Source organism: Plecotus auritus (genome assembly GCF_963455305.1).
Source record: "Plecotus auritus genome assembly, chromosome: 1".
Taxonomy (NCBI): domain Eukaryota; kingdom Metazoa; phylum Chordata; class Mammalia; order Chiroptera; family Vespertilionidae; genus Plecotus; species Plecotus auritus.
Window position 1 is genome coordinate 221,040,915 of NC_137770.1, and position 12,093 is coordinate 221,053,007.

General features: G+C 40.5%; 1 protein-coding gene across 5 annotated transcripts in view; it reads left to right on the top strand.

Annotated features, from left to right (window-relative positions):
* The window catches only part of ATP8A1 (ATPase phospholipid transporting 8A1), a 215,598-nt gene that overhangs the window by 196,411 nt on the left and 7,094 nt on the right, over nucleotides 1-12,093 (top strand). For all 5 annotated transcript variants that reach the window (XM_080676966.1, XM_080676968.1, XM_080676965.1 and 2 more), the window contains 2 exons: nucleotides 7,255-7,343; nucleotides 8,038-8,130. In XM_080676966.1, the coding sequence (XP_080533092.1) occupies nucleotides 7,255-7,343; nucleotides 8,038-8,130 (182 nt within the window). The remainder of the gene's footprint in view (nucleotides 1-7,254; nucleotides 7,344-8,037; nucleotides 8,131-12,093) is intronic.

The window sequence follows — 12,093 nt, forward strand, 5'->3', positions numbered from 1 at the left end:
TGGTATTTTAAGTTTTTTAAATAGCACAATAAAGAAGATTAAAACAAAACAAACAAATTCTGTTCTTAATTATTTTTACTCCTCTGGAAACTAGATCCCCAGAAAATAAAGTTTCAGAGCCATACTTTTCCTAGTGTTCTCGATTCCTTTTTAGAAAGACTTACTTTTGCATGTTCAGTATATGTATATTGATACAGAGTCAATTTTTACTTTTTGTGAAAAAGTTTGCTTCGGAATGATCCAGTCCCAACTAGCCCTTCCTCTTTTAATCATTTGTTTTCTTGTTACTCCCTGCTGGAGGGTGGAGATTCAATGATCATTTCTTGCATCACACAGCTAGACTGAATATTGGTTCAGAGTCCCAGGGGTGACTAGACCTCCTTCAGTCCCTCACCAGCAGAAATATCTAAGGGGAAAAGTACATAAATGCTGTGATCTGGTATCTAATTTGCATACTTTCTAAGCTTTTCTTTGTTTGGAACAATTTGCATATTTTCTAAGATTGTGTTTGTTTGTTTGTTTGTTTGGGATAATTCAAGCCAAGGGTTTTCTTTGTCTCTGAGTAATCAAGAGCTTCTGGGAATAATTGCAAACATATTGGGGCTTTATCTGAAACACCCTTCTCCTCAGTTATTTTCTGGGTGTTCCGCCTTGTCTGATTTTATGGAGAATGTAATTCATCCTTTATAAGAGCCCAGCTCAAATCAGTTCAACTGAGATTTATGGAGTGCCTGTGTGTCAGGACCTAGAGAGGGTGTCAGTGGCTCAGAAGTTGAAAAAAGGAAGTGTCCTGAGGAGCTTCAGTCTCATGGAGTCAACCAACAGATTAACAGGTAATCAGAACGGAAGATGCTAATTATGATCCGGATGCACAGGGGATAGATAGCAGAGAAGAGGGCGCGCCCCCAGGCTCTGGTTTGGATAGTCTGGAAAGGTTATTGGTGCTGCTGCCCTGGGCGGACGTGTGAGGAGGGCTTTCCCAGGAGAGAACAGCCGAGCAGAGCAAGTTGGGGTTTCCAACGTAGGGAATGTTTGGAGCTAGAACTGAAAAGTTACGCAAAGACCAGGTCATAGAAAGTTACCCAAATGTCATTAACATAATTACTTGAAGCCATAGCAGATGGCTTTTTATTATGGGATGCACAGCATTCCAGAAAGTACCTGAGGCCATAGAATAAAGATTTGGATCAGAGGACATGAGAAATAAATGCTAGTGGTAAACTAGTATAAGACCTTTTTTCCATCCTGGCCAGTCTACCTCCCTTCTCCCCACCATACACCACCCCCACAAAAATTATGTCACTTCCAGTTGTCATACTTTCCCTGTTTCACTGAAATACATCTTTTACGTGGCTGGTGTGGCTCAGTGGTTGAGCACCGACCTATGAACCAGGAGGTCACGGTTCAATTCCTGACCAGGGCACATGCCTGGGTTGCTGGCCTGATCCCAGTAGGGGGCTTGCAGGGAGGCGGCCAATCAATTATTTTCCCACATCATTGATGTTTCTAATTCCTCCCTCTCTTTCCTCTCTGAAGTCAATAAAAATTTATTTTTTATATTTATTTTGATTAATATGGAAGGGAGGGGGAGGTAGTTTAATATGCTTAAGCATTAATACATGCCACCCAGCTTTTTTAAAAGAAAAGACAACCTACGTTAGAAAAGGATAGTTAGGGAACTGGGTCAATCTCTTCTCCCCGCTCCCCCAATCACATAAATATCTAGTTATAACTGCTCCCGGGATAACTCCGAACCAGAACACAGGAAAACCAATCAAACTATAACCACCCATCTCAGGAACATAGTCCCAAGGCTGTGGTATTTCAACTTTTAATCTCTCCAAACACTAGGTCGTAAGAACTTATTTATTCAAACATTATTTATTGAACACCTGCTCTCAGTAGTTGAGGACTTGGGTTGTGAGAATTTATTTAGATTTACTTCTTCCTCTTACAGAGTTTAAAGCATTACAGGAACACAAAGGAGCAACTAGAAAATGGGTGATGGGGGCCATCAAAATGAAAGCCCAAAGTAGGGTCAGCTAACCCAAGTCTAAGGAAGGAAGTGACATCCCATGTGAGTATTTGGGAGCAAAGAGGCATCACCGATGGGAGGGCACAAGGTTGAGAGTCAGCCGGGTCGAGTTCCAGGAACCGAAACACATTGCGAGATGGACTGGCTTGAGAGACGATAGTGGGGAAGCAATCAGAGGTCAGGTAGGAAAAGTCTTGAAATCATATTCAGGCCTTGGTGCTCTATCCTGCGGTGGTCTGAAGCCATCGAAAGGGTTTAATCCAAGAACCGCTCACATCTAATCTGCACTTTGGAACTATCCCTCTGGCTGCAGCGTGCCGCCTGCCTCGAAGCAAAGCAAAAAGAGTAAGTCCAGCGAGGAAGCTGTTTGGAGGACAAACAACTGTTGGGACTGGGATCGTGGCAGCAGGGTTGGCAGGAAGTAGATTTCAAAGACACTAAAACACAACAGAACTTGGCGGTGCCTTGGATGTGGTGCAAGGAGACAATTCAAGAGTAGACCCCAGTGTCTGCCTTAGTCGCTGAAGCCATTCCCTGGACGGATTGCACAAAGGAAACACGGGTCTAGCGGGAAGACGGTGTGTTCCGTTTGGGACGTATCTGTTTGAAGGACCTGTGTGATGGTCAGTTCACAGCTGGACAGTTGTGTGTGAAGTACCGGCAAGAGGGAGACTTAAGGCAGAGGGAGGGTTGTGACTGATCCCTACGTAGATACTAGAAAGCACCAACCTTCCTAGGGGGTGTTTACATGATAACAGAAGGCTCCTGAGAGAATAGCAGGATGTTTTACCTTCCCCCTTTATTCAGCCTCTTCCGAACAGTCAGTTTTCTAATCACATTCTGTGAACAGCGTCATTAACAGCTTGGGTAATGTTATCTTAGTGTATCGACATTTACTTAACCAGCCACATAGTGTCCTGTTAGTTTTCACCAATTTTCTACTGTTTTTTTTAAAAAAAAAAAAAGCCCACAATGAATATTTGCAATCCCCCAAATTAGGTCCACGAGGTGTTGGTAAGCAATGTGTGGGGAAAGTGTTCCAAGGCCCATGAATACATTTGGAAATCTTGGTTTAAAAAACTATGAAGTAGGGTTCTTTACTGTGATCTGTCAAAGCCTTAAATGTGCTGCTGCTGAGTGCTGGGACCCTCCACAAGGGTGTGGCTGGGGTTTGTTTATACCTTTCCTAAACCCTGGGCCACGGTGCACTTTTCAGAGGGAGTGCTTTCAGGACTAGTCACCCCAGAAGTTTCATTGGATACTAACCTACGTGTAAAAACTGCCCCAGCGTGCAACACGTAGTTCCAGAAATCGCATTATCATGTAAACAGGAAGGCATGTCCTGTCTTTGATGCACGCTGTCAAATGCCTTTCCCTAAGGCGAGCACATTGCTGATGTGAATATAAATTGTTAACAGCGACCTGTTTCACTGAAACCGCCCCCTCCCCCCTAACTGTGACAGTGAATTTAAATCTGATCTCATTTGGTTGCCTTTCTTTTCCAAGTTACTGATTACTTGCTGCCGCTGATGTGAGCACCTCTGAGGTCTCTTCCTACCTATTGGGATCTGTAGTTGTTCTTATGAAAACAAATGGTCTATTTTTATAAGCGGATACTATTGCAGAATTTCGTATACTTATGGCAGTCATTCTTGTTTTTTATTTGCTTTTTAGTAATGTTCTTTTTGAATTTGTGATGCTTCTACATGTTTATGAATCAGTTCTCTAAAGCATTTATTTTTATGGCTTTTTCACTGTGTTTAAGCTAAGAAAGTCCATATATAAAAGTTGATACACTTAATAATCACTTCTTGGTTTTTTGTTGTTATTCACATTAACTTTTAACCCCTCTGGAATTTATATTCATTTATCTTGCTGTCCTGCTCTCCCCTCCCCCTCAAAAAAACTGTTTTACAGCACTCTATTCTGAATAATTTTTCCTTTCAAAATTAATATATTATACCCAGGCAGTCCTTTAATAATGGTTATGAAAAAAATTATCTCTGTTTCCTAAATTAGCAGATTGAGACGAATGGGAATTTATTAGTGGTCAGTGACTTTGGCCAGTGTCAGTCTTAAGGCAAGCATGTTTTGTGATAATGTGATGAAGCCACGACATTTCTAAACTGACTTACACTTAATATGTGATTTTAAAAAAATTCCTGCCTTGAAGTTCATGGGAGAGACCACTAGGAAGAACAGAGACTGCGTGTTTAAAGATATTTGAAAATTAAAATGAAGAAAGGAAACGTTACTAATCAGTGTTACTAATAAAAGCAGCCGCTTTACAAACATTATCAGGTTTAATTCCTCAATCCACTGTGCAGCTGAGAAGAAGCAGAGACTCGGGCCACTTCTCCCACGTCTGGGAGCTGGGAAGGGCAGAGCCAGGGCTCCTTTCCGGGCGGGTCTGTCGCAGTTGGGGTCCACGGATAGTGTCTTTGGATCCCAAGGGCCTGCTGTTTGGACAGCATCAGTACTCTATCCGAGAATGAGTCACAGCACAGCACTCTGATAGCTGTAGTGTAAAAGGGGGTGTAGAATTAAGAACCCTTTTGCTGAAGGTTTGTAGGCAGGTAGCACATGGACATTCTTTCTACAAAACTGGACTTGGGGACCCTGAAGATGAAGAAGTAAGGGTTCCTCTGGCGTGGGAACAAGGTCGGTGCTCAGAAGGTTATCTGGGCAAGCCCCTTGGCTTAGCTAAATGCACCTGAGCTCACATTTTTCCAAGCGCCCTTGCTCTGCAAGTTCACGTGGAAATTTCGGAACAGTTCCTCATTCCTCGCTGACTCTTGCATCTTCAGGCAGCGCTGGTTCGCTTTTGAAGCCCGCTAAGTCCGGTGTGGAGGCAGCGGCTCTCTGCAGAGACAAGCGGTTGCTTGTCCCCGCGCAGGGCCTGTGCGCTTCCGTCGCCGGCTTTGCGGCTCCCTGGACTGATCCCTTCTCAAGTCCCCTGGGAGCCACTTTTGTGGCCGTTCCATTTGGTCTCACAGGGCCGCGGCTGGAGGAGGGGCGGCGCGGCTGCTTGGCAGGGCCCACCGATCTCCCACGTTAGGAGCAATTTGCAAACTGCTCTTGGAGGGAGCGCGAGGCCAGCCCGGAACAGGCTGCTCCTGTTCCCCCCATTGTGTGCGGGGGTCGGCGCCTTTCCCCAGCTGACCTGAAAAGTCAGAGACAAAAATCGTGTCTACAGTGGGAGGGGGCGTTCTTGTACAGAAAGGAAGGAAATACCTCTGTGGGATTTTCCCCCCTCTTCATCCAAAAAATACAGAGCCTCTCTGTCTTGAATGCAAAGGCCGGCTTTAAATCTTTTAGGTTTGGATTAACTCTGCAAAAGAAAAAAAAAATCTGACAGGCTTTCAGATATGACGCAGAAAAACTTTTTTTCCCCTCCATTCCTGTTGTTCGTGTGTAAAGCCAAAGGCTGTGGACTGAATGGGGGGTGCCCGTTAACATCACAATGGTCAGAATTAGCAGCCAGCGGGCTCCACCAACACTTTCTGCCTTTTCTGTCAGCGGACATTTAATCCAAGGTGGCAAAGGCAAGAATAAATCTTTCTCCTCTGGCCCCCTCAATTAAAATAGGTATTTTCAGTGCCGGGACTTAGGATCTTGAGTCTTACCTTTTCCTCCCAGAAGGAAAAAGAAATGTGGTTTTTTACAGTCATCGCCATCCTGAAAGGCTTCCTTCACTCTCAACAAAACCCACTGACTTGATAGACATTTCCTATTACACCGTTATTGTTGGTTTTCACTATTGAGGATGTCAGCAAACATGTCGAAGATCATGTTTTGCTTATAAAATAAAGTGACTTTTATGTGAATATTTTTAGAATATGGGTGCTATTTCGTTGAAGCCACGTGGCGACATTTATTTTCTGATAATTTTGTAATCCCATGTTTTTATTTTAACCGTGTTCAGAGCTATTTGATCCTGTAAAGGGGGAAAAAAAAATCTTAGTATTCTTGAACCAACACTCTGTATCGATAAGCCGTGTTCATGTAGAAAAAAATTTAAATAGCAGTTCCTGGTCTTCAGGTGAGAGTCAAAATGAATAGGTAATGTGAAACATAATTAGTAATCTTTCAGCTTGATAAGGATTGATTGGTTAGGGTTGTTTGTGTGTAATTGTGAAACTGCCTATAAGAATTAAACTCTAGATCATTTTTAATTCCTGAACCACACTTGGTTTAAAAAGAAATCTGTGTGGTTTTTAGCAGAGTGTAAATGTGCATGCATTAGTTGGCTACATTTTAATGGGGTTATAACAATATATTTACTGCAAATTTACTCTTGATAAAGATAAATAAGACTTGAAGTGAAACAAAATATTTCTTTTGGCTTTATTATATGGCATAGTCCTTTCTTTTAAGCTCTTTGTAATCGAATTATATTACAACGGAATTTATATTATAATTGCAAATAACCAATAGAATTTATTAATTTTATATTCATAGAATTATGTTTTGTTTTTTTTTTTGCAACCCAAATGGCTCTGATATAGCAATTTGGGATTTGATGCAAAAGAATGATTAGATTCTTTTTAATACACTTTTACTTGCATTTTTTATATGCTAGATATTTGGTTTAACTTTAGCAATAATACAATATATCAAAACAAGTTATATAAATCTTGAAACAAAAATTTAGATTATTCTACATAATATCAGCTGAAAAGAGTAAAATTATTTTTATAGCTATCTTAACTTGATTATATTCATTATTTATCTGGATAGTTTTTTACTATCATGTCTTATTTTATAAAAATCATTAATTTTTATTTGCAAAATAGTAAATTTAGTTTCTAAGTAGGATTTATTTTACATGTTGTATTATAAGAGAATTTAATCCAGAATATATTTGAATTTACCCAAAAAGATTTTTATATTATAAAGATATAAACCAAGGTCAAATGTATTCTAAGTTATAAAAGAATGCCAAAGTTTATTACTCCATGTATTGACCACAAATAAAAGTCTCATAAAATATGAAAAGTCTTGACAAATGATAAAACTTTGTTGTATTAGACACTCAATGGGGAAAAAATAGATGTAGTAAATACATGTGTTAACACATTTGGCTTTTAACTTTGTGTAGTTCACAAGTTTAGAGTTATTATAGTATACCCTCTTACAGAATGAGATTCCTAAAATTATTTTACTTCATGTCATATAAAAACTAAGCATGAATGACGCGTTTCTTGTGGTTTCCTCAGGCAGCCATGCTGTTCAGTTCTGGAGTCTTTTGGACGGGCCTGTTATTCATCCCCGTGGCCTCTTTACTTCTTGATGTGGTGTACAAGGTGTAAGTACAGTACTCCGTTATGTGCATAAGAATACAGATGTATGTTAATCCACACATTTCTCTACTTGTAACATCAGCTCCAGGATGCGCAGTTTGCAGAATAGGAATGAGTAGTATTCTCTTATTCTACATAAATAAATAAAGAAGGAGTGATTGAGGAACTAGAAATCTAAATTAGTTTAAAAGACATAAAGCAGGTAGTTTCAGTTAATATTGGAGAGGACCTTTTTAGAAATCAGCCTGAAAAACCCAGTGAAGGTAGGAGAAAAATTTATCATCTCCAAACATACTTATATATGTTATTAGTGAACAGTAGTTGTGAAGTTTTTTGCTTGCTGGATTCTAAACACACATAAAATATAGAATGAAAGAGACTAGAACATTACTAATTTATGTCAAGGATTATAAGTTTTAAAATGTCATCTCTTCCCACAAAAAAACAGTACCATGAAAGTTAGTTGCATGATGGTTACTTAATAACTATGAGAGTTTTAATGTTATAAACCTAATCCCTTTAAGACTATTGTTTCTGAAATTATATTAACACTCAAAATTATTGTCATTTTTTATATTCTAGTGAAACACTGTTGTTCTCTGGTCACTGTTGTACTTAGAGGCATGATAATAAAATAGTTTTGTGAAGTCTTTAGTCTTCACACAAATATTTTCATGCAAAAAAAAATTGTTTTTGCAGTATCAAGAGGACTGCTTTTAAAACATTAGTAGATGAAGTTCAGGAGCTGGAGGCAAAATCTCAAGACCCAGGAGCAGTCGTGCTTGGGAAAAGGTAATATTGAATTTTACATTTTTCTTTCACTAGCGATTGGAAATAAGTGGTAAAACTTATATTTTGTCAGTTAACAAGGAACTGGCAGTGTCGTTGACAAATTTTGGAATCAGAGAGATGTGGATTCAAATCAAAGCTGCCATTTCACTAAGCTGTGTGTGACCTTAGCCAAGTTGCTTAATACTACTGGGCCTCAATTTACTCATCTATAAAATGGGGGTGATAATTCCTACCTCAGGACTAGTTGTAAGAATTGAATAAAATACTAATAAAATCAACCAAAGGCCTTGCATGCATGACTATGAGCCTAACCAATGGACACAAACACCAGGGGGGTGAGGGCATGAGTGGGGGCGGGGGGCAATGGGGGGATAAGGACACATATGTAATACCTTAATCCATAAAGAAAAAAAATATTTAAAAAAATACTATCAATAAAGCAGATAGCTCGATGCCTGTTATACACATTAAATAAATAGTAGTTACAAGCAATACTAGAGGCCTGGTGCACAACATTCGTGCACTGGGGGGGGGGGGCGTTCCCTGAGCCCAGCCTGCGCCCTTTAGCAGTCCGGGAGCCCTCAGGGGATGTCCGACTGAGGGGGGAGCGGGCGTAAGCCACAGTCGGACATCCTTAGCGCTGCTGCAGAGGCGGGAGAGGCTCCCACCACCACCGCTGCGCTCGCCAGCCGTGAGCCCGGCTTCTGGCTGAGCAGCGCTCCCCCTGTGGGAGCGCACTGACCACCAAGGGACACCTCCTGCATTGAGTGTCTGCCCCTGGCTGTCAGTGCGTCATAGTGACCGATCGTTCTGCCATTTGGTCAATTTGCATATTACCCTTCATTATATAGGACTGTGTTATGGAACTGGAAGGGGGGAAAGACTTTTGGCTTCAGACAGTATCCATAATGAACTAGTATGTCATGAAAATCAGAGCCTGACTTAGGACAAAGTGCCCTGCAATTGCATATGTGGCTTGGTATGTGATTAGGAACTGATAGGCCTGTATCATATATGAAGGGAGTTATGTACTCCAAGCCCTTTCCTCAGCACCACCACCTCAAAAAAAGCAAGGTTAGAAAGCTAATCAAATGTACTAAATTGGCAAAGCATTACAAAAAGGAAATGAAAATTATTTGAAAGCAGTCTGTAATGAACCCCAATCATGAGGGTAATGCCAGGTATTTTTTTCTCTCTTTCATCACACTAATGTAAGCTAAACCGTATGAAATATTTTGCTCTGATGTGTGTCACCTTCTTGGTGATTCACTGCTGTTATTCTGTTTGACACAGTGGAGTAAGTGTTAGGCTGGGAACATAAGCTGAGACCCTGGCTTCCAGCCCTCACTTGTTTGCATGAGGCCGGAGGGGCACGTCACACACCAGTCCGCCGCTCTGAAGCTGTTAGCGTCGATTTTGTTGAGCACTTACTGCACGCCAGGTGCTGCACTCACCACCCCATGTCTACTGTCTCATTGAATCCCTGTAACAACCGCATACAAATCCATCATCTGCATTTTTTCCAGATGGGGAAACTGAGACTTAGAGAGGCTGTACTCAAGGTCAGAAGTCACAGAGCTGAGCTTTGAGCCACATGAGTTGATTCCCAAATCCCTGCTCCTAACCATTCATTGTTCTGCCTCCTGGTGCTACCTGCTAGAGAACGTGATAGAGCAAAAAAAGCAGCCTACGCTGGCCTGACACAGTCCTTGACCTCTCTAAATCAGTATCCCTGTGATGTGATGGGGGTGATAATCGTGATTTTACTGCCACGATTATTTTAGAAATTTTGGACAATGATATCAATATCGAATTTTTTAAAGTGTGCTAATTTTATCTATATTTCCAAAGAGGGAAAAATTGGGATTTCTGTGTATTTTAGCGATATCAGACTTCCTTTAGTTCCAAAACACCGTGTCATCTTATGCCTCCCGTCTTTGCTGTTCCCTTGTCGAGAAGCTGATACCCTCTCATAGGCTGGGCAGTCCAATTCCTGGCTTTCAAAACCCAGATCAGATGCAATTACATCAACTTTTCACAAATACAATACAGGCAGTCCTCGGGTTATGTCGGACTCGACGTACGTCATTTCGTGGTTATGTTGCCATCTCCCATTTACAGTATTTATAAAAAAAAAAAAAAGTACCGTCATTTGTGCTTTATGTTTTTTATTATTTACTGTATTTACCACAAGTAAAGGTCAGGAATCGTTATTTTTCTTTTAAATTTTTTTGACTGTTTCACTTCATTACTGCTGTGTATGTGCTCCATGTGAGTGACGTAGGTGCTTATGTAGGTGGGTCCCCACTGACGGCGAAGTAGGAACGGATCTTCGCGTAACCCGAGGACTGCCTGTAATTCCTACTCTATCTCTGTACTCTGTTCACTCTTATGTTTTTACATTGATTGCCTATATTATAATGTATTTGATTACCTATGTTTGTTTTCCCTACTAGATTGGACTTGAAAGAGAGGCCCTTATGTTTTTACATTGATTGCCTGTATTATAATGTATTTGATTACCTATGTTTGTTTTCCCTACTAGATTGGACTCCTTGAAAGAGAGGCCCTTTGTGTTAGTCTTTGCAAGGCAACACCTAGCATAGTACCAGGAACATAGTAGCACTCAATGAATGTTTGGTGATTGGGTGAATGAATGGTCAAGAAAAGGAAAGAAGGAAGGAAGGAAGGGAGAGAGAGAGGGTGGGAGGGAGGGAGGGAGGAGTGGGTGAAAGGATAGAGCAGTGGGTGGTAAATAGATGTTTGACCTGTGAGTAGTTAACTAAAAATAGGATACATAAGAACATAGAGTTACATTGGTTACGCTTCCCAAATTAGTACTATCCAAAATAATGATGGTTCTTTTTTTTGACATAGAATGATGCAGTTCTTTTTTTTTTTTTAATATTTTTATTGATTTCAGAGAGAGGAAGGGAGAGGGAGAGAGAGATAGAAACATCCATGATGAGAGAAAATCATGGATCGGCTGCCTCCTGCATGCCCCACACTGAGGATCAAACCCGCAACCCGGGCATGTGCCCTTGACTAGAATTGAACCTGGGACCCTTCAGTCTTCAGGCTGATGCTCTATCCACTGAGCCAAATTGGCTAGGGCAGAATGATGCAATTCTTAAGGAAGATTTTGTGAGTTGATCATCCCTAATTTTTTAAATTTTCAGTAAGTGATGCTATGAAGTCAAGCTAAACATAAGTGAAACTCTGCTAGAGAAACTGTAACTTGTAGGCACTGTATCCAGATTAGTATTTGCAATAATTTATTTCTCATCTTCACTCATTGTCAAAAATTAAAACATCTTAGTTCAGTGGTCGGCAAACCATGGCTCGTGAGCCACATGCGGCTCTTTGGCCCCTTGAGTGTGGCTCTTCCACAAAATACCACGGCCTGGGTGAGTCTATTTTGAAGAAGTGGCGTTAGAAGAAGTTTAAGTTTAAAAAATTTGGCTCTCAAAAGAAATTTCAATCGTTGTACTGTTGATATTTGGCTCTGTTGACTAATGAGTTTGCCGACCACTGTCTTAGTTAAAATAATGAGTCTGTTTAAGAGGAAATAGTATGCTACTTGCCAGCAAATTGGGTATATTCCAATTTTAAATCAAAATGGGCATCAGGGAGGTATCTTTCATCATCTTAAGCATATTGCTTTTAAGTCTAAAATATTGGGAGAATCAGTCCAAACCTCACTCCCTATCACTGTGTAGCCGTGGCTAGTTATTTTTTATTAAGAAAATGACTTAAAAGCTGAGTCCATGTTCTTTGCTGTAACTTTTATGTGGACATGCTCTAACACTAGGGAGCGGAAGCATCTATAGTTCCAAAATCCAAAAACAAAACTTCAAAAATCCATTTTTTTTTTTCATAGATCTATAGCAAACATTTCCTGGAAAAACCTAAACCACTTGTTCTATAAATATAACATTAATAGTGTTTATTTTTTCTATAATG